This window comes from Choloepus didactylus, chromosome 10 (assembly GCF_015220235.1).
Source record: "Choloepus didactylus isolate mChoDid1 chromosome 10, mChoDid1.pri, whole genome shotgun sequence".
NCBI classification, from domain to species: Eukaryota; Metazoa; Chordata; class Mammalia; order Pilosa; family Megalonychidae; genus Choloepus; species Choloepus didactylus.
The window spans coordinates 126,889,667-126,912,110 of NC_051316.1; the positions used below are offsets into that span (position 1 = coordinate 126,889,667).

The 22,444-nt window shown below is 50.2% G+C and overlaps 1 protein-coding gene across 4 annotated transcripts in view; it reads left to right on the forward strand.

Moving 5' to 3' along the window:
• Positions 1-22,444, forward strand: part of CORO2A (coronin 2A) — a 58,103-nt gene that overhangs the window by 24,071 nt on the left and 11,588 nt on the right. For 3 of the 4 annotated variants that reach the window (XM_037850896.1, XM_037850894.1, XM_037850895.1), the window contains exons 2-3: positions 8,056-8,256; positions 20,212-20,328. In XM_037850896.1, coding sequence (XP_037706824.1) covers positions 8,056-8,256; positions 20,212-20,328 — 318 coding nt within the window. Of the gene's footprint in view, positions 1-4,300; positions 8,257-20,211; positions 20,329-22,444 lie in introns of those variants that run through there. The other variant, XM_037850897.1, reaches the window with a different exon arrangement.

Below are 22,444 nucleotides of genomic sequence, written 5' to 3' on the forward strand. Positions count from 1 at the left end.
CTGCTGTTGCAAAGGGAGCACACTTAGTGTGGTGAGCTGCATACGTGTTAGCTGCAATTCGCCGTTGGCCGTTATGCCAAATTTTACCGGCGAGCAAGCAGATTCACCACGTAACTGACCCAAGTTGCACAGATAGGAGCCCAGGAAGAGGTAGAGCAGGGCTGTCCAGGAGAATTTGTGCAGTGATGGAAATTCCTTAATTCCGCCCAGTAGTGAGTTACCCAGTGGTTAGCGAGCACTCAGATGTTACTAGTGCGACCGAGGAATTGAGTTTGTAATTTTGCTTAATTTTAATTAACTGAAATTGAAAAGCCACGTGGCAGATAGAAGCCTGGTCTCTTTTATTCTGGAAATGTTTAAACGTACACAGAATTAGAGCGAATACCATAGTGAGCCCAGTGTCAGTAGACAGTGCCATCTCGTTTCCTATCCACCCCCTGGCTCCCTTCTCTACCACCCGCACCTCTGCTGGAGTATTTTAAAATATGTCCCCGACATCCTACCCTTTCATGTGCGAATACCAAGCATGTTGACTCCGGCAAATGAAGACTCTTATTTAACATAACCTCAGTACCGTTATCAGACCTAAAACAGCTGACAACCCTCCTTTATGGTACCCACCAAGGTTCCAATTTCCCCAGGCTACGTGGTAGATGTCTCTTGGCAGTTGGTTTGTTTGAATCTCTTGATCTATAGCGATTCTTTTTTCCTTGCCATCTATTTGTTGAAGAAACCAGATAATGTAACACGCAGGATTTCCCCTTTTCTTGAGCTTTCCGGTTGCATCCCTGGGGTGTCGTTGGATGTGTTTCTTTACAGCCAGTGTGGGTGGTGACGTCCGGAGACCCCATGGCGCGCGGTCAGTGTCTGGGCAGGACGGTTTCCCAAGCAGCTCTGCGTCCTTCCCATTGCATCCTGTTAGCTGCAAGGACTGTCTGGTCATCTCTCGGTGATGCTGAGATTGATCTTGTTAGAACCCCGATGGCTGTGCCCCATCCCCGAGGGTCTGCTCAGTAGTTCCGGGCTGGCTGGAGAATTGGCATTTCTGACAAGTTCCCGGGGGGTGCTGAGGGCGCGGGCGGTGTGCCGCACTCTGAGAACCCCGGCTTCCATCCGCTAAGTTCCCCGTTAGCTTTCGCCAAATGCACATTGGAGTCACCCCAGGGAGTTTCAAAAGCGCTGGTGCCTGAGCCCCACACCCAGTAATCCTGAGATAAATGATTCTCACCTGCAAAGGTGCACGCCCCCGCCCCACAGCGATCACGGCTCCTGCCTCTTTCTTGCTTGTGACACCATCTCATCTTTATTGCTGACTGGCCATTTTCCTGGGAAAATGATGCGTGGAAAGCGGGGACTGAATTGTCTCTGATCACACCCCACCACACCCCAAAATTCCCACAGGGATGGGAAAGTAAATGTTGAATGGAGATCAGGGACTGAATGAAATCCTATTCACCTCTCTTCACAAGCCCTCTTCAGCATTCCTCTTGGAAGTGTTCTGGCTCTGGGTGAAGATATGGGGCTCTTTAAGAAGTCACTTCTAGAGCCTCCTCTTGCACAGGCAGGTTTTCAGAGTCTGGATTACTGATGACCTACAGTAGAACCGTGGCATGAAAATCACATTAAAACCCCACATTCTGGAGTTCCGTGGTAGGTGGGGGTTGAGCAGCTTGTCCCACGTTGCCCGGGACTTTCTGGATTTTAGCCTGGAAGGTCTCGCATCCCAGGAACCCCCAAATCATGGGCAAACCGAGGTGGTGGCCACCCTGCTTCTCTGAAGGCCTCTTGATGCTTTCCAGGAGGGAGCACGCCCGGCCTGTGGGTGGGACCCCAAGGTTGCAGCCCCCTGGGTTCACCGCATGGCTTTAGCCCCCTTTACTCTCCCGTGGAGAACAAAACCGAGGATAGCCCATGCTGAGAGGTGGTGGCTGCAAACCAGGGCCTGGCCCCAGGTCCGCAGAGACTGGCAGTGGATCAAACACTGGCTGGGGAGAAGCACCCCAACTTGTGGTTTCTTTCCACCTTGGGGAGGCGCGGACCGAGCAGAGGTCTGGCAGCAGGAGGCCATGGACCCCAGAAGGACCTCAGCTTCCTGGGCCCAGCATCCCCCGGGATGCGTCAGAGAAGGGGGCTTTGCCAGGTTTGAGGCAGGACCAGGATAAACTTGGAGATGGGGGCTCACCCATCATCAGATGTTGTGATAATCCTTGGTGTGTGTATGTCACCTTCAAATAAGGTGTTCTTTTTCTCTGAATGTTTTATGGGTGGTCTCTTCATTTTTTAAAACAACTGGGCAATTCATGGTTCTTATCTTCCTCTGGATCGTGAAGGGGGGGTTGATGCAGACGCCCCCCGATGCAGTCATGGGGTGAGGGTGGGGGGAGGTGCTTACTCCCAGAGGGAAGAGGCAGCCCCCAAGGCCAGGCACCCACCCAGCCCCCCGTTCACAGGCCAGCCCAGGTAATTTCATTCCTTCCTGAGGCCACCAACGGTGCAATTAATGAATAATCTATTCTGCGGGTTTCTACCACACCCAGTTTGGGTTTGGTTTCAACCAGCCTGCTGCTAACCCTTGCTCTGCAGTGAAATGATTCAGGGCTGGGTGAGGGAGAGCAGCCTGGGGGGAGGGGGGGGTGTCAGGCAGCAGCAGTCTACCCCCTCTCCTTTTCTCTCCCAGCCCCCACCCCACCCCGTGTCAGAGGGACAGCACCGGGCCCAGCAGGAGGAGGGTCTCTGCCCCTCAGTTTTTCCGTCCATCAAATGGGGGCAGTAATCCCCGCCTGCCCTGAGGGGAGCTGGGCGGGAAAGGTCAGGAGCAGCCGCGAGCCCTTCCACGGTCCGGGATTAAGGAGGACACTCAGTGGGACGTAGAGCCCAGAGGTGACTCGGCCCCCTTTGGAGGGGGCGCCCAGCCCCGCTGCGATCCGCCCCGCGGGCCCGGGAGCCGCGCCCAGAATCCCGGCCGGGTGATGTGGGCGCAGCTGCCGGCCCCGGGCAGGACCGGGCGAAAGGCGCGGAGCCCGCCCCGCCGCGGCGCGCTCTCGCGGGCAAGCGCCTGCTTGTGGGGAAAGGGAACTCCCGGTCCCGGCTGCTGAGCCACCACACTCCCCGTGCACTCCCGCGCGGGCGCACGTGTTCGTCCACAGACGCACTCAGACGCTGGAAGCCGCGTGCACACGCATGCACACCCCGGGAGTGCCCGGCACGTGGGAACCCACGGGTGCAGGTAGTGCGCGCGCACACAGGTGCCGGCTATGGCGCACCCTCGTGCAAAGGGAGGGACGGCCTTGCTGGGGTCGCCTCACCCCCTGCTTCCGTGATTTTCCTTCCCAGGGACCCTGGGGCTGGGTGGGGCGGGGAGGAGCGCGGGGTGCGGGGTGACAGCGCCTCTGGCTTCAAGCCTCTTTTCCAGAGGGCATCTTGCCAGAGCTTAGCTTCCGGGGGCCCAATTTCTGAGAAGTGGGGTGATGCCGATCGTGACGCCTCCAGGGCAGACGTGGGGCCCAGGGAGAGGTGGATATGAAGCAGCAGTTGGCAGCGCCGTCCCTGTGACCTGCAGGAAGCTGGAGCCGGGGCTCCGGAGACAGAGCTGGGCTCTGCTCCCAGCACCACCCTTTCCGAGCTCCGTGACCCGGGGGCAGGTGACTCGCTGCTCTGCCTCCTTCCCGGCATCTGAAAATGGGGAGCCAGAAAGCACCCCCCTTTAAGCTCATGGATGGAAAGTTTGGGGTGGTGCCTGGCACATAGTAAACACTTACAAAAGTGAGGTTTTTTTTATTGCCATGGAGATGGCGGTGAGCTTGGGGGGAGTGGGGGTGTCCTGAGCAGGCCAGTAACTGACCATCAGGCATCAGGCCAAGCCCCGGGACTGGGAACTGAGTGCTGGGGTGTGGCCACACTGTGGCCAGAGGGGCCCGGAATGTTGACAAACAACCCTGGCTGTCCCCTCGCCCCATAGCCCCCCACGCCAAGCCCGGATGGTCCCCCCACCAACACTCACACACTAACCCTCCCCTCCTCCCCATCCTCACTGCCTGCTCCAACCCAGGCACCCACCTAGGAGCCTCACCCGGGAGCCAGAGGATTCCATCTAGAAGCTAGATCTGATCCTCTCTCCTGCTTTAAACCCCTCAGTAGCTCCCCAGTACCCTTGGAGCCCAATTCACTCCACGTGGCTCCTGAGACTGACTCCATCTCCCACCCACCCCACCCCTTCCCTCCAGGCCTCTTGTGCTCCGGCCACACCAAGCACAGGCAGCCATTTGCCAGACAGCCATTGGTTGGACCCAGCAGGGACCTTCGTGGGGCAGTGTAGCAGTCAGGGAAGGTAGGCTGTGCTCTGTAACAAATAACCCCCTGTCCCACAGTTCACTCTACACATGCATTTTTCTGTCTCGTTATATGCCCTGTGTGGGTCAGTCAGGAGGAGGTACTCTGCTCCACAGAGTCCCTCGGAGACCCAACGCGATGGCACGCTGCCATCTTGTAGCTGCGCCAGCTAGAATATGTGCCCTCCACATCCCGTCAGCCAAGAACAAAAGTGCCGGGCGATGGAAGAGCTTGGTGACGGATGGTGCAGATGGTAGCACAACACTGGGACTGTAATTCACACCACTGAACTGAAAACTTAAACGGGAAATGTTTGTTGTGTGTGTGTCACCGCAATAAAAATAGTTGACAGTGCTGGAGGGTCCCAGCTAGGGGTCACACACTCGGGCCTGGAAGTGACACTCAGTGGTTCTGTCCATGGCCCGTTGGCCAGAACGAACCCCCTGGCCATCCGACTGCAAGGGGGCTGGACATGAGGGCTGCAGGGGATGTCGGTGACCGTCACCATCTGCCACGGTCAGGTGCACCCCCCACCCTCACCCCCAGCTGTCCAGGGGGAGGCAGGAGTGGGAGCCCAAGGCTCAGCCTGCTCCCCTTTCCCTGCATTTTCCCTCGTCCCGTGTCCTCGGCCACAGCATTTCTGTTTCCTTCTGTCCTGTGCTCTCTCCACAGGCCCTGAAACCCTTTCCGGGATGACGGCCATAATTAGTTGGTCAGTCCCTGCGTTCTGTGCTGCCTCCTGGAGCTCTGGCTGGTGCAGCCAGGGTCTCGCACCAAGCTCCAAAAAGGAGGGTTGAGCTTTTTGAGCTCTGCAGGGCAGACCAGCCCCCACGAGGCTGGTGGATCACCTAGGGCAGGGAAAGGGTCGCTGGGCCCCTCCACTTGTGTCTGCACGGTCTGATCTTTCCTTTCTTTTATTAACTGAAGCAGTTGTAGGCGTACAGAAAAAAATAGTGCAGAAAGTACAGGGTTCCCATATACCCCCTCACACACACAATTTTCCCTATTATTAATTCTTTGCATTAGTGTGGTAACTTTGTTACAATTGATGAAACAATTCTACTATGATTACACTAGTGACTGTAGTCCATAGTTCAAATTAGAGGTTGCTGTTTGTGTTGTGTAGTCCATTGGTTTTTAAAATTTTTATTCTTGTAACATATATACATCCTAAAGTTTCCCATTTTAACCACTTTCAGGGACAATTCAGTGGTGTGAATTACGTTCACAATGTTGTGCTACGGTCACCACCATCCATTACCAAAACTTTTCCATCCTTCTGAATAGAAACTCGATAGCAATTAAGCATTGGCTCCCCATTCTCCACCTCCACCCCAGCCCCTGGTAACCTGATTTTAGTTTCTGATTCGATGAATTTACATATTCTAATTATATTATTATATATTATTACATATCAGTGAGATCATACAGTATTTGTCCTATTTTGTCTGGCTTGTTTCACTGAACATGGTATTTTCAGGGTTTGTTCATGTTGTCACATATGTCAGAACTCCATTCCTTTTTATTGCTGTATAATATTCCACTGTGTGTCTACACATTTTCTTCATCCATTCATCGGTTCATGGACACTTGGGGTGCGTCCATCTTTTGGCGATTGTGAATGATCCTGCTATGAACGTCGGTGTGCGACTATCTGAGTCCCGCTTGCCAATCTTTTGGATATATACCAAGTAGAGGGATTGCTGGGTCATATGGTAGTTCTATACTTAACTTTTTGAGGAGTCACCACACTGTCCACAGTGGGTGCACCATTTTACATTCCTGCCAAGCATGAGCAAGTGGTGCTGTTTCTGTTATTGTCAGTTTTTTCCACATAGCCGTCATGGTCCCCCACGTGCAGCCCCCCACTTGTGGCTGCACAGAGAGGAGCCTGGGGGGCTGGCTGGGCCGGGCCGCTGACCAGTCCTTTCTCAACGTGGATCCGCTCCCCCTCCAGCTTGTGCTCACCCAGTGTGTGTGCTTATGAGTGCATGAGCGTGTGCGTGTGTGTATCCACAGCCAGTCCTTGTTATTCATGGATTCTGTTTTTACGAGTTTGCCTACTCACGTAAGTTTATTTGTAACCCCAAAGTCCTGACCTGCGGAGGCTTTTGCGGCCATTCGCAGACACGCTCAGAGCGGTGAGTTGCCAGCATGTGTGGTCTCAGCAGAGGGGAGCGAGGCCACGCACTGCCTTCTTGTTTCAGTTCTCAGACTGTAAACCACTGTCCTTTCTGTGGTATAGTTACTGCCATGTATGTTGCAGTTTTATGCTTTTTCTTGGTGATTTTGCTGTTTAAAATGGCCCTGGAGCGTAGTGCTGAGGCACTGCCTAGAGTTCCTAAGCACAAGGCTGCAGTGTGCCTTTTGGAGAAACTATGAGTGTCAGCTCAGCTTCCCCCCGGCTTGAGCCATGGTGCTGTTGGCCGGGAGCCAGTGTTAATAGATATTATACAATGATATGTATTAAATAAGGAGTTTTTGAACAGAAACACACAGAAAACAGGTTTGATGACAATGTTGTGATCAGAGGCTCACAAGAACCTAACCCAGTGTTTCCTCTAGGAGTGATGGTTCAGTATTTGCTGATTCAGTGTTCACGGCAACTTCAGAGAACATGACTGCCATGAATAATGAAAATCGACTATATATATAAATGTATACATATGTATGTATATATACATGTTTATATATGTGTATATAAATATATATATCTAAAACTGTGTGTGTGTGTATATATATACATTTTTTTTTTACTCTCTTGTTGCTAATCTTACTCAACCACATATAAAGTTTCCCAAACATTCCATGCTTGCTTCTATCTCAGGGTCTTTGCTCAGGCTGTTCTACCTTCCCCCCATCTCCCACCTGTCCTGTCTGTGTGGCCAACTCCTACTCACCCTTCAAATCACAGCTCAAGTGTCACTTCCTCCAGGAAGCCCTCCCTGACTGCTGTGTACAGACCTCCATCATTACCCATAGGACACTGGGTCCCAGAGCCCCAGATAACCCAAGTGGCCTCACCTATGGGGCTCTTTGCTCCTGTAAGGGCTGGACTCTGGCTTACCCTCTCCAGCCCCCAGTACCTGGCACAGGCCTCACCACACAGTGATGCTCAGTAAATGTTGAGTGAACAAGTTCAAGGCTGGAAGAGGAGCGAGGTAAGCTTGAGATGGCTCTACAATAACAGTCCTAATTTGTATCAAATATCAGCCATACGTGTATCATTGAACTTAATCCTCATGGCAAGTCTGTGAGACAGATTCTTTGATATCCCCATTTTACAGATGAGAAAACTGAGGCTGCAGGAGTTAAGTTGCCTGCCCACTAGCTGTTAAGAGGCAGAGCTGGAATCTGAGCCCAGCAGGCAGGCTGGCTCCACAGAATACATTGTGACCCACCCTGGCTGGGGGTAGGGGAAGGTTGGGGTGTCTGGTGAGATGGCGGGGAGGCAGAGAATGTGGGGCATGCCCTCGGTGGTTTCTATCTCTTTGGGTTCACACTTGAAAGGCATCAACAAACAGGTCAGCAATAATTATACCCCATCCCAACCCTGTCTCGGGCGGTCCATGGAAACGGCCACCACCTCCACCTTTGGACCTGCCACCTTCAGAGCTATGGCACCTGGTCGCGCCATCTTACCAATTCTCCAGGTGTGGGTTCCCAGGTGTCACACTATTGGGATGGTGAGCCTCACGTCCCTTTGTCTCATCTTGTCACCCCCAGATGTCATGGCACCCCCATTACCGGAGCTCCAAGTTCCGCCACGTCTTTGGCAAACCAGCCAGCAAGGAGAACTGCTACGACTCAGTGCCCATCACCCGCAGCGTCCACGACAATCACTTCTGTGCCGTGAACCCTCACTTCATTGCCATCGTGACAGAGTGTGCCGGTGGGGGTGCCTTCCTTGTCATCCCCCTGCCCCAGGTAAGGACGGGAGGGAGCACAGGATGGGGGGGAGTGGAAAGAGGCTGGGTTTCTAGTGCCAGAGGCATGTTAAGTCGTAGCCCTGCCCGTAGCCAGCTCTGTGACCCTGCGTAAGTCATTTCACCTCTTTGAGCCTTGGTTTCCTCAGTAAGAAAACTACATCTGCCCTGGGATTTTGGCTTCCAGCAATTGCCTAGCACCCCAAGGAACTTCCCTCCATCCCACTGCAAAATAATTCACCCAAGTAAATCCAATTTTTAATGCATTTCTGGGCACACAGGAAATTGAGGAAATCTGCAAAGCAGAGACTAAGTAGTAGGCAAATAGGAAGCACAGACTTGTCTTAAGGGCAAATGTTGACAGTGTAGGTTGAACCATATGCGATTGTTGATATTTGATCCAAAATGGCAATTTGATATAAATCAACCAAACAGCAGATCTTTTCGGGAAACCTAGCCTCAGATTGCAGAACCAGAGCCTCTCTGCCTTAAGCCAGAACCCTAAACGGGCTAGAGAGACCCCGGGTTGGTCATGCCTCTGGTTCACAGCAGAAGCAGATACAAAGCTCTGCAGAGGAAAGCTTCCCCAAAGTGCACAGGATCCCCAGAGACTCAGGTCGGGGAAGTAAGAATTCATAATCGGAGATCACCCTGCCTGGGAGCCACCGTGAGTAAAGTCAGCCGAAACACGAACAGACTGAGGCCCCCGAAGATGTCGGAAATTACCATCATAAACACAAACTGGAATCTCATAAACCCGGTTCTTTTATCACAGTGCAAATGAGTTTGGAATCAATAAAAAAATATCAATTTTGAATTCCATTCATTTGGAAATGTGAAAACACACTTGTAAGGAATTTAAAGGTCAAAGAAAAAATTTAAATGAAAATTTAAAAATACTTGGAACTGAACAATAATGAAACACATTGCAAACCTTATGGGATGGAGAAAGTAGTGCTCAGGGAAAGGTTTAGCACTAAATGCTTATATTAGAAAAGAGGAAAGGCTGAAAATTAATGACTTAACATTCAACTCAAGAAATGTGGTAGTTTGAAGCTGTTATGTACCCCCAGGAAAGATCATGTTCTTTTAATCCATTCCTGTGGGTGCAGAACCTATTGTGGGTGGGGCCTTTTGATTAGGTTATTTCAGTTGAGATGTGACCCAGCCCGTTCAAGGTGGGTCTTAATCCTTTTACTGGAGTCATTTATAAGAGGATAAAACACATACAGAAGCTAAGAGAGATGAAATTAAATGAAGCTCACAGAAAAAGCCCCAGAGAAGTTTAGAGAAAAGCCTTGGAGAAGCTAAGAGGGGACCCCCAGAGAAACAGAGAGGCAGCCACTGAACCCAGAAGCTGGAGGCAACGAAACCCAGGAGAGAAGGACCAGCAGACGTCACCGTGTGCCTTCCCGTGTGACAGAGGACCCAAGCTCACCCGTAACTGGCCTTCAGAGAAGGTATCGTCCTGTTGATGCCTTGAATTGGGACATTATTCGCGACCTAAGAACTGTAAATTGTGAGATAATAAATTTCCATTGTAAAAGCCAACCCATTTCTGGTATATTGCATTCTGACAGCTTTAGCAAAAAAAAAAAAAAAAAGAAGAAGAAGTTAGGAAAATAACAATAGAATATATCCAAGGAAAGTTTGAGGAAAGAGGTAATAACAAGCAGAAATCAATGAAAGGGAATACAAAGATACATTAGAGAGAATCAAAAAAGCCCAAAGTTGGTCCCTAGAAAAGACTGATTGAGAATAAAAGAGAGAGAAGGTTCAAATAATATCAGGAGCAAAAAGGGCAACGTAACAGCAGAACTTTAAAATATAAGACACTAATATGAGCAATTAATATGCCAACAGATTTTAAAACAAAGACAATGTGGGAAAATTCCTAAAAAAAAAAAAAAAAAAAAAAAACTTGTCAATACTGACTCAAGTAGAAATAGAAAGCCTGAATAGTACTACAAACTTTTTTAAAAATTAAAACAATACAAATCTCCCTTAAAGAAAACAGCAGAAGAAAAATGCAAGCCAGACAGTGGGAAAGAATTTTTGCAATAATACACTTGAAGAAAGTCTCATTTCCTGAATGTGGAAAATGGACAAAAAAGTTGAAGAGGCACTAAAATAGCAGAGAAAATCCAAATGGCTAACCAACATTTGACAAAGTATCAAATCTCATTCGTAAGCCACAATAAACCAGAAATGTAACAACCTGACAATAGTAAGTGTTGACAAGGAAATGGAGCAATGGAATCTGTCAGACACTTGTGGTGGAAGAATAAACTGACACACGTGTTTTAAAAAAAGGTGGGACAGTTTCCAGTAAAGAGGAAAATACACATGCCAGAAATTCCCCTCCTAGGTGTATACCAGGCAGACACATGAGCTGATGTGTACCAGAACACAAGTACAAGAATGTGCATAGGAGCATTTTTTAAATTATTGAAAAACAGGAAAACTCAAATGTCTAAGAATTGGCTAAATTACAATATAAGTATACCATTGGATATACACAACCATGAAAAGGAACAAAGTATATGTACATACAAACACATGGATGAATCTTAAAGGCAACATTGAGGGAAAGAGGCCAAACTCTGTCATTCCAATTACCTAAAGTTAAAAAAAAAAAAAAGCTGAATTAAATTATATTTTAAAGGATGCATAATTAAGTAGTAAAATTTTAAAGAAAAGCAAGGAAGGGAACACCATGAAAATCAGATTAATAATTACCCCCTGAAGAAAGGAAGGATGGAAAGGAGGAAGGAAGGAAGGGAAGAGGGAGAGAAGGGGGTTGTATCTGAAAGTGGGGAGACTCTTGTGCTGTTAAACTTTCATTTCTTGACCTGGAAAGGCAGCGGATATTTGGGTCATTTGCTTTCCAACAATTCATTAAGCTGAACATCTACATTTTATGCATGTTTGTTATATTTATCTCTCACACACATGTAAGGAAGACATGAGCCTCCAATGGTTTTACAGCAAGTTCTATGCAGCTTTCTAGGAAACTATTATTCGAAAACGCACACCCTCTTCCGGAGAAAAGGAAAAGGACTCCTCCTCCCCTCCTCGTTCTACGAGGTTAGTCTCACCTTGATTCTGAAACCAGAAACGGACAGAACAAGAACGAAAAATTACAGGCCCATCACACTCAAAAAGGTGAACGCAAAATGACTAAAAAACCAAATCTCGCAGTGAATGAAGAACCAAGGTGCATTTATTCCAGAAACTAAGGGTGGTTTAATATGAGTAAATCTATAACTGTAAATCACCATCTTAACACATGAAAGGAAAAAACCCATCATGGGTTCATCGTAGATGCGGAAAAAGCATTTGATAAAGCTCAACACCCATTCATGATAAAAATTCTTAGCAAAGTAGGAATAGAAGGGAATTTCTTTAACCTGTAGCAAACAGCATTTTTCTCAAGCTTTTTATTTTGAAACCATTTCAACCCCATAGAAAATTTGTGAAAGTGGTTGAATGAACTGTTGATTATCCTGTACCTAGGGTCACCAGTTGTTGACATTTGCCACATTTATTTTTTTTACCTCTTTCTCTGTGTGTGTGTGTGTGTGTGTGTATTTCTCTCTTTTTTGGAACCACTGAGAGCAGTGACAGATATCCTCAACCTTAACCCTTACATATTACACTTGAGTCTATATCTTCTAAGAACAAGAATACTGTTTTACATAACAGTATAACCACGTTCTGGAAATTTAATATTGATTATGATGCTAATTATAATATACTGTCTGTATTTAAATGACACCAATTGTCCCCATAATGTCCTTTATAGAATTTTTTTTCTGACCCAGAGTCCAATTCAGGGTTATGCATCGTGCATAATTGCCCTCTCTCTTAGTCATCTTTATTTCATGATGTCAGCGTTTTGGAGGCATAAACGTCAGGCGTCTGGGTTCTCTTCTGAGTCCGGTGGGAAGCTCCTAGAGGGTTGAAACTCCATGTCCTCTGCAGCCTGAGCCTCTGTAAAATGTGAGATTCCACTTGGGCTTTGTGAAATATCACAAATAACTTGAGGACGTAAGTTAATTGCTGCCATCGCAGACCCCTGGGAATCCAGGCACCTCCAGGAGTTGAAAGCCACCATCAGAGCTTCTCGCTCTTTAGCACACGTTCTGATTCAGGGGGGCTGAAGGAAGGCGTTGCCAACAAGCTCCCAGGGTTGCCATATCCAAAGCATGATGCCAGTTAAATTCAAATTTCAGGTAAAGAACATTTGCACTTATTTTTTCCCCTTTTAATTAAACTTTTTGTTTTGAGATAATTGTAGATTTGTGTGCACATGTAAGAAATAACACAGAGCATTTGTGTCCCCTTCACCCAGTTTTCCCAATGGTGACATCTTGCAGAACTGTAGAACAGTTGCTGACCTGAGCACAGCCAAAGTGCAAGAACAGTTCCAAATACAGAGCCCTGGTGTGGTCCTCGATAGCCACACCCACTTCCCCCCACCCCTGATGTATTAGTCAGGGTTCTCTAGGGAAACAGAATCAATGAGAGATATCTGTGAATGTGAAATTTATAAAAGTGTCTCACGCAACTGTGGGAATGCACAAGTCCAAATTCCATAGGGCAGGCAGCAAACTGTCAACTCCAATGAAGATAAGATGGTCAATGGACTCCTCAGGAAACGAACTGGCAACATCGACGAACTCCTCAGGAAATGCTTCGCTGGGCAGCCGAAGAAGTGAAGGTCCTCTATCTGTCTCGCTTAAAAGTCTTCAACTGATTAATTGGATTAAATCTAGCCAATTGCATTCTCTCATTGTGGAAGACACGCCCTTTGGTGAGTCATCAGTCACAGTTGCAGTCAGTTGACTGATGATTTAATAAACCAGCCCGTTGGTTTATTAACCAGCCACAAACGTCCTTGCAGCAATGGTTAGGCCAGTGCTTGCTTGACCAGACAGCTGGGTACCATCACCTGGCCAAGTTGACACATGAACCTAACCATCACACCTGGCAACCTCATCTGTTCTCCACTCTTATTCTTTTGCCATTTTAAGAATGTTATATCTGTGGAGTCATTCAGCCTGTAACCTTTAGAGATTGGCCTTTTTCAATCAAGATAGTTCTCTGGAGGTTCATCCAGGTGGCTGCATGTCCCAGTACTGCATTCCGTGGTTGTGGTTTGTAGCATCCATGGTTTGGATGGACTACAGCTTATTTATTCGTTCACTCGTTGAAAGAATCAGGGTTGTTTCCGGTGTGGGGCTGTTATGAAGAAAGCTGCTATCATCCTTTTTGTACAAGTTTTTGTGTGAACAGATGTATTGATTTCTCCGGGAGAAAATCCCAGGGGTTCAGGTGCTGGGTTGTAGGGTAGGTGCACATTTAGTTTTTTAAGAAATATCCGAGCTACTTTCATAAATAGTGATTTAGTACATGTAAGCCATTGCATGGGACATACCTATACTAAAAAATGATTTATTGTGTACTTGAAATTCAACGTTAACTGGGCATCCTGTATACTTATTTGATAAATCTGTCAACCCTTCTCCCAGTGCTGCTGGTTGCAAACCAGACTTTAGGTAGCAAGGCTCAACTCTAGCCCATTTTTTCAATTATGAAAAAAAAATCAAATGCAAAAATAGCTAAAACAATGCAATGAACTTTTCCATACCCAAGAATTAGAATTATCTAGAGTTTTCCACTCTTGCTTCATCCATCCCTTTTCTTTCTGAAATATTTGAAAGCTAATCCTGGACCTGTTGTCAGTCCCCCCCCACACACACACACAAACTTCAGTGGGCAGCCCTGTAAAATAGGGACGTTTTCTGATGTATACACAACAGCAGCCACATCACCATTGACAGTAACTCCTGGGAGCATCACACTCCCAGCTCATGTTGAAATGTCCCTGATTATCTCACAAATGCCTATTTGTGGTTGGTTTGTTTAAATAGCGCCCAGATAAGAGCCGCACTTTGCATTTGATGGGTGTCTCTCTGTCTTAGTTTGCAAGGGGTGCTGTGACAAATAGCACCGGAATTTACCGTCTCACAGTTTTGGGGGCTAGAAGTCCAGTGTCAGGGTATCGGCCAAGCTCGCTTTCTCCAGAGGCTGTAGTGTCCAGCCGTCCTCCGCCACTGGCCGTTCTCTCTCTCTCTCCTTGGATCTGCTCCTCTGGCTTCTGCAGATTCTGTTCTCTGTAGACTCCACGCCCACGCCCCATTTTCTTTGCTTATAAGAACTCCAGTTCTGTGGACAGAAGCCCACCCTGATTCAAGGATCCTATTCACAGTTGAATCCACACCTCAACCAGTAATAGCATCTTCTAGGGTCCTGTTGACAAGTGGGCTCACCCCTCAGGATGGGGCTTTCGAAATGGAACATCTTTTTGGGGGACATGATTCAGCCCCCTGAGCTCTCCTAAGTAACCTGGGCGGGGGGCGCCATGAGGCTGAGACGGGGTGGGAGGACCCCACTCTGGCTGATCACCCTGCGTTGTCCTGTACCACCGGCCTGCGGTGTCCTTTTCTGGGTGGTGGCAGTGGGGGAGGCTGGCGCTCCTGCCTCACGTCCGTTAGTCCGTCTCATAGGGAGAATGCCCCACTGGACAGATGAGGGTCGCAGAGCGGGCGGCTGAGATCCACGGAGCCGTGTTCTCTGCAGGTCTGGAGACCAGGAGGCTGGAACCAGGTGCCGGCAGAACTGGGCCGCCTCTGGAGGCGCTCGGGAGGGTCTGTGCCAGGCCCCTCCTGGCTGCCCGTGTTTGCCGACGGACCTTGGCATCCCTTGGCTTGTGGCAGCATCTCTCCAGTCTGCCCCCATCGTCTTCTGATTGTCTTCTCAGGGTGTATTGCCACGTCTCTGCCCAAAGTTCCCTCTTCCTGTTGGATTTAGGACCAACCCTAATCCAGTATCACTCGTCTTAACTAATTACTGCTACAAGGACCCTATTTCCAAATAAGGTCCCATTCACAGGTATCGGGGACACCTGTCTTTTGGGGATGCACAATTCAACCCACAGCAGTGGCTCTGAGGCTCGGTGGGGTGACGGCCCGAAAGACCCCGAGCGGAAGGGCAGAGCCTGAACGGGCACCCAGGCCTGGCCCGCGGCCCCCGAGGTCCGCCCTGATTCCTAGCGGCTCCTGGGGTTTGCCAGACCTTCCAGCCCCTGCCGGGCAGAGGGGCAGCAGCCAAGGAAAGAAACCAGTGGATGGTCACGAGGTGTACCCAGGAGCCACAGGGATGGAAGATGCCGGGCCTGGAGCCCACGGCCCCCTAAGTGATCATCAGAGGGGCCAGGCTGCCCAGGCGGGGCAGGGCCAGGGGTCCTGGCTGCAGGCAGGGCCCCTCCCTTGCATTTTACATCGGGGACGCAGGGAGGGCAGCCCAAAGAGTTTCACCTCCTGCAGCCTTGGCAGCTCAGGACTGAGTGCCCAGGGAACAAAGGCAGCGGGTTTCGGGAAAGGCCCCCCTGGGCCTCTGGGACGGGTCGGGACTGGGCTCCTGGCACCGTGGGGGGCACGGAGGGTGGACTGTTCCATGAGGTGTGGAGTGGGGGGAGGATGAGCCCTTGGGGTGGGCCCTGGAACAGTGCTGGGCATGGACCCCATTTTATCGGGCTGCCCCAACAAATGACCCAAACCAGGCAAAGGGCAGAAGTGTCCTGTCTCACAGCCCTGGAGGCTGGAAGTCTAAAATGAGGGTGTGGGCAGGCCCTAGGGGAGGCCCCTTCCTGGCCTCTTCCAGGTTCCGGGGGCTGGGGGCTGCGTCCCTCCTGTCTCTGGCTCCATCTTCCTGTGTGTCCATGTCCCTGCATCCAGATCCACCCTCACCCGGGATGACCTCATCCTAATCAGATGACATCTCCAAAGACCCTATTTCCAAGTAAGGTGACCCTCACAGTTTCGGGGTCCAGTGTAGACGCTGGTGGTAACCACGGCCTGAGGACAGCGAGGGGCAGACCAGCAGGGCGAGAGGCTCTCCCAGGACTGGCCTGTCGCCCTTAGGACATGATGGTCACCCTCTGTGATCCCAGCCTCTCCAAGTATAAAACGGGGGTTCTTGTACTCCTTCCCAGGGTGGTTGGCTGGGAGCTAAATCAAGTAATATGAGCAGAAAACCTAGCCCAGGGCCGGGCACAGGAACAACTCCCAAAATTATACCTCCTAAAGAAATCGAACCAAGACAAAACTGTTCCTCATAGACAAGGAACACGGCCAATCCGGTTGCCTGCCCTCAGGACAGTATGCGGTCAGGATGCGAACATCTCAGCGAGGGCGCCCCTGGTGCGTGGTGGCCCTCAGCAGCTAAGAAGTGATGGGAATCCCGCTGTGGGTCACTTCTGCTGATTACAACCCCGGGTCCCTGAAACACCCCAGCAGCGATAAAAATGGGAGCATTGGCGCATCCTGGCTAATTTCCTGAGAGCAAACGTGAGGCAGCCATGGTTGCATGACACGTAGCAGCTCACTGAATCCTCACGCCATCCTCTGTGGTCCTTTGATTGTGGCCTTTTAGGAGGCGAGGAAACTAAGGCATGGAGAGCTGAGGTCACTTGCCGTGGTCACCCGGCGTGGAGTAGCAGGGTCTCCACCCCAGCAAGACCCAGAGGCCGGAACCTGCGCCCCTACCATCTGGCACACCCGGTGACCCCCGTCCCTGTCCATACCACCCTGCCTCCCAGGATGGAGGGAGGGTCACTGGAGGGCACGACTGTGACGCTGTAAGAGCGGTCGTGCCCCTCTGTGCACTGGGGGTCCCCACAACGGCCTCGCCACCCCTCCCCTCCCTGCAGCTGAGGCCTGCTCTGCCCCCAGAGTGCCCTCCACCCTCCAGGCGGAGCAGCCCAGGCCCAGCCCCCAAGCCAGGGTCCTTGGGGCAAGTCTGCAGGGGAGCAGCTGGGTCTGCCCTGCTTTAGTGCTTGCAAGCCCCATAAATCAGAGGCATGGGGGCCAAGGGTCGGAAGTGGCCTGTTGGTGACCCGCCTGGACTGGGCTTTTAGAGGCTGGGTCAGTAGCTCAGCAGGCTGACTGATGTCTGCTAATGGTGGGCTTTTTGGATACGAAGCAATCTGCCGGCCTCGGGGAGAAAGGAAAGCTGCCTCTTAGAGGCCTGCCTGGGGGAGGGAGCTGCCCCAAAGCCCCAAGGCCATCGCCCTGAGCTCTGGCTGGGGCTCCTGCACCCCTGTGGGCCCAAGGCCAGCCCAGTAGCGATTCCAGTATGGCAGAAACCGGGGCCTGGCCCTGGTCCAGAGGACAGATAGAGGCCAGAAGGCCCTGTGCCGGTTTGGATGTATTATGTCCCCCCAAAAGCCTGGAAGTCTAAAATGAGGGTGTCGGCGGGCCCTAGAGGAGGCTGGGCCCGTAACACACCTGGGTCTGGGTGCCTTCTGGTGCTTCCTTAAGGAACTCTCTTTTCAGAGAATCTGTAGTTTTGCCTTTAAATACCCTTTTTTTTTTAAATTGCAAAATGCGCACATATTTTAAATGGGAAGTTTAAGAAATAAATTTTAAAAAGATAAAGATGATAAAATTCACCATTATTCACCATCTAGATACAACCATGTGCGGTTGTTGGAAGTTATGTGTACCCCAGAAAAGGCCATGTTCTTTTAATCCATTCCTGTGGGTGGGGCCTTTTGATCAGGTTATTTCAATTGCGGTGTGACTCAGCCCATTCAAGCTGGGTCTTAGTTCACTTACTGGACTCCTTTATAAGAGGATAAAGCACATACAGAAGCTAAAGGATGAAATTAAGAGGAACTCCTGGAAAAAGCTCCAGAGAAGCTGAGAGACAAGGAGAAGGTAAGAGAGACAGAAGCTAAAAGAGAGAAACGCTCAGCCAGAAGCTGGAAGCAGGGAAACCCAGGAGAGAAGGCCCAGCAGACGTTGCCATGTGCCTTCCCATGTGACAGGCGTGTCCCGATGCCACACCTTGTCTTCCGAGTACAGGTGTCGTCCTGTTGATGCCTTGAGTTGGGACATTTTCACGGCCTTAGAACTGTAAATTGTAAGCTAAAAAATCCCCATGGTAAAAGCCAACACGTTTCTAGTATATTGCATTGTGGCAGCTTTAGCAAACCAAAACACCATGGATTAGTATTTTGATGCATTTCCTTCCAGTCTTTTTTTCCCAGTGTCGATATGCCCGATACATAGTAGCTATTAAGCGTATACAGAAAAGCATATATATATGCAGGTGTAATAATAGCTACAAGGCATGGGACACTTGTCTGCTTCTGTTAGGCTCTTCAGGCACCACATCTCATTTAACCTTTGCAGAGACCCTGCAGGGAAGAGGTGGTTATTCAGGTCTTGTGGAGGAGGAAAACGAGGCTTGTGGAATTTGAGCAGAGCCACGACGTGCTGGGATTTTAGTATTCAGAGGCCCCCCCCTGACAACTGCGTGGGGACCTGAGCTGGCTCGTGGGGGCAGCGTCCTCACTCAAAGGCTCCAGCTTGGGCACTGTCCCCCCAGAGCAGACAGGGACGGGGGCCTCTGCCCCGTGCAGGGGCTTCTGCCCTCAGCTGTGGACAAGGCAGAACTCTTAGAAAGAAATGGGATTTTTGCCCACTTCCTCGCACATCACTGACAAATGGCACATGTCCAAGTTCTTTCTCTTCTCTCTGGATGCGTGCATGTGTGGACAATTTTTTTCTGAGGTTTTTGAAGGTAAGCTTAGCCTTTTTGCCTTAGGTACATCAGCGTTTCTCAAGAATAGGAATATTTTCTTCCAATGCCCATAGCACATCATCAACTTCAGTAGGTTTAACATGGATATAAAGTAATATTCATCTAATCTACCATTTGCATTCCACTTTGTCAAATAATGTCCTATAGAGCATCCAGTACAGGCATCTAATACCCTGTTCCCAAGGGGAGAGAGCTGAATTGGGTGGAGTGGGGGGCAGGACCACCTCTTCTGTTTGCAGAGCTCTTACGATGCACAAATATAGAAGCAGTCCGGTGACTCATCAAGAAGTTAAACACAGAATTACCACAGGACCCAGAAGTTCCATTCTGAGGTCAAGACCCAAAGAATTGCAAAAGGGGCTCAAACAGATACTTGTTCACAGCAGCATATTAACAGCAGCCAGAAGGTGGAAGCGAGCAACATGAGGTCTCTCCACACGATGGAGTGTTATTCGGCCGTAGAAAGGAATGAAGTTCTGATGTGGGACAACATGGGCGAACCTTGAAAACATTCTGCTGTGGGAAAGAAGCCGGCACCAACCAGCCACAGGCCAGACTACTCTCCCTCCCCACCCCCAGCCCCGGGTAACCTGTGCCCCACCTTCTGCCTTTATGAATTTGCTTATTCTAAGTACTTCATGTAAGTGGGACTGTACAATATTTGTAGAGCGTTTGGCTTATTTCACTCAGCGTAATGCTTTCAAGGTTCATCCCTGAAGCGTGGCCGAAGGATTTTCTGTTGTACGGATATGGCGCATTTTATTTAACTGTTCATCAGTTCACAGACTTTGGGGGCTGTATGAATAACCCAGCTGTGGCCACTCGTGTACACGTTTTTGAGTGAACGTAGGTTTTCATTTCTCTTGGGGATATACCTAGGAGTGGAATCTCTGGGTCACATGGTAATTCCTTGCTTAACTTTTTGTGGAAATGCCAAGCTATTTTCCACAGCGGCTGCACCGTTGCACATCCCTCCCCGGGAATGAATGAGGGGAAGGGCCCTTTTATTGAGCACCTACTGTGTGCCCGGCTTCCATACCTCGCTGCTGCAATCCCAACGTCAGCTCTGTGGAATACCTGTCATCATCGGGGGCACAGAGGCTCAGAGAAGTGAAGTAACTCACCCTGGGTCACACAGGAATAAGTGGTGGGGCCAAGATCATGCCCAGTCCTGTCCCTCACCTTTTCCTGTCTGCTCTGTGGTTGCTGATCGACCAACTGTCAGATGGTAAAGTCGAATCCATCCCTCCTCTCCTTAACCCTCCCGGGTGCTGTTCTGCAGACGGGAAAGTTGGATCCCCACTACCCGAAGGTCTGCGGACACAGAGGGAACGTTCTAGACATCAAATGGAACCCTTTCAATGACTTCGAGATCGCCTCCTGTTCTGAAGATGCCACGGTGAGTGGCGGCTCCCTGTTCTGGAAAAGGGCTGGGGGAGGTGGGAACGGCGTCCGGGCTGGGCTCTGGCTGCCCCTGACCCCTGCGTCAGCAAGATGAGGTCACCGTCAGGGAGCGGGAGAGAGGGGAGGTTAGATGGAGGGGGAGAAAGTTCTGGGCTTTGTGGGACGTGGGGAGCCACCCCCACCCCCCATAAAATGTATCATAGCTCCTGCCTGTCTTAGGAAGATCCACTGAGGTTCCTATTCCAATGGAAAAGCCTTCCCAGGGAGTTATCAAAAGCCAAGAGGGGCATATTCATTATGGCCAGAAAATATTGTGCCACTTCATCTCACAAAGCAGGGAAGCAGGATGCGGCTCCTAGACCCAGCCCAAAACTTCAGTCCCTCCAGCTTTTCTGAGCTCCTGTTACGTACCAAGGACATGGCCCCAGACCCCATAATGCTCAATGTTACGTATTTATGATTTATTCTGTGCCCACTTCTGAAACACACTGGGTGTGGCTTAAAACAGCTGTGATCAGTTGATTAAAATAAGTGTAAAAATCCTGTTTCCCACTTAGTGTGAGCCCACTTGTACCCCACCTCTCATTACACGTATCATTTTGTTCACTCTTCCCAGGAACCCACAAGGTAGGGTATTTTTTCTGATGGAGAAACCAAGGATCAGAGAGGGTTTGCAATTTGCCTGTGGTCACACAGTTTATAGGCTTCAGACTGAGCTTATTCCCTTTCCACTGAGCCATGCCTCTTCCCTAAAAAGCAAGTGTCAGAAGGAGGGTGAAGAAATGATTTCAGTGAACCCTAAGGGGGGGTTGCAGCAGCTGAGCTCCAGGTTTTGCGCAGAGCTACCTGGCAGCCAAGGCAAAAAAGGAAAGCATGCATTACAGAATCCTCACAGTCTGATAAAAGGAAGCAGATTGATTCATCAGGAGAGACAAGCAGACAATTCTAAGAGGACTTGTGTCAGTTTCCAAATAGGGGATGCTGAGAATCATAAAGGACGGTGTGTGTGAGCTGGTTTCACCAAAGGGGCAGTCAGGCCAATAACATCTCCAATAAATGTAGGGTTCTGATGGGCTATCAAACATCTGATCGTCCCCACTGTAATACCTGCCCTTCTAGGCCTGCTTTGGAAGCTCCTTTGTTCAGTCCTTAGCCAGCCTCATGGCCCCAGGGGCAGGGGAGTGGACATGACCTTGGGGTGGCAGTGCCCCCTCCCTCCAGCAGTGCCCAGGGTGAATTCATGGAGCTCAGGGCTGGGGCCTGTCCTGTGGCCCCCTCCCATCCTGGGACCATGGTGTCCAGGTGACCCTCCGGCCCTGGGGAGTGGACAGTCTTGGCTGCAGCATCCTTGGGGGTGGTGTCTCCCTGCCCCCTCCCCGGACAGACTGACAATCAGCCCTTGCCAGATTGACCTGTCTAGAACTTGGCACTGTCCTTGTGAAGTTGGCTTCCTGATTTTAAATCCAAGACAACCAGGAAATAAATATTTGCTGAATTGAATTGAAGCACAGTCTACCCAAAAAACCTGTGTCTTGCTAAGGGAAGGGGCATGTACTATGAGGTAGAGGAGCCTGAGAGCCTGGCAGACAAGAAGGAACACTGGATCAGCACCATCCCAGGCTCCACTTTCCTCTGCAGCACCCCTCCCCCTGTAGCTGCATTTGCATACCTCCAGTGACTGGGAGCTTACTTTCTGCCATGGCAACCCCCTTCCCTCCTTGGGCAACACTGCTTATTAGACGTTTCTTCTTTAGGTCCAGGTGAGGTCCCCTTCCTGGATTTCCCTGTGGCTACCCCTCCTCCTCCCAGGCCCTCACTGTTGAGTACTGGTCTATGACCTCATCCCGCTGGTCCTCTGGCCTCTAGTCTTTTCTCCTCCAGCCATCCAAGTTGCCTTCAAAACACAGAGCTCCAGAGCCTGCACTGGCTCACCAGTGCCCAGAGGCTGTAAGCACAAACCCTTCATTCTGGCATTCAAGGCTCCACATGTGCCTTTGGGAGACAGATGGGCTCTGACATCCAGCCTGAGACACAGGCCTGCTGCCCACCCACCCAGCCAGCCCTTGGGGTCACTGGGATGGCAGAGATTGCCAGGGGGCATATTTGGAGGC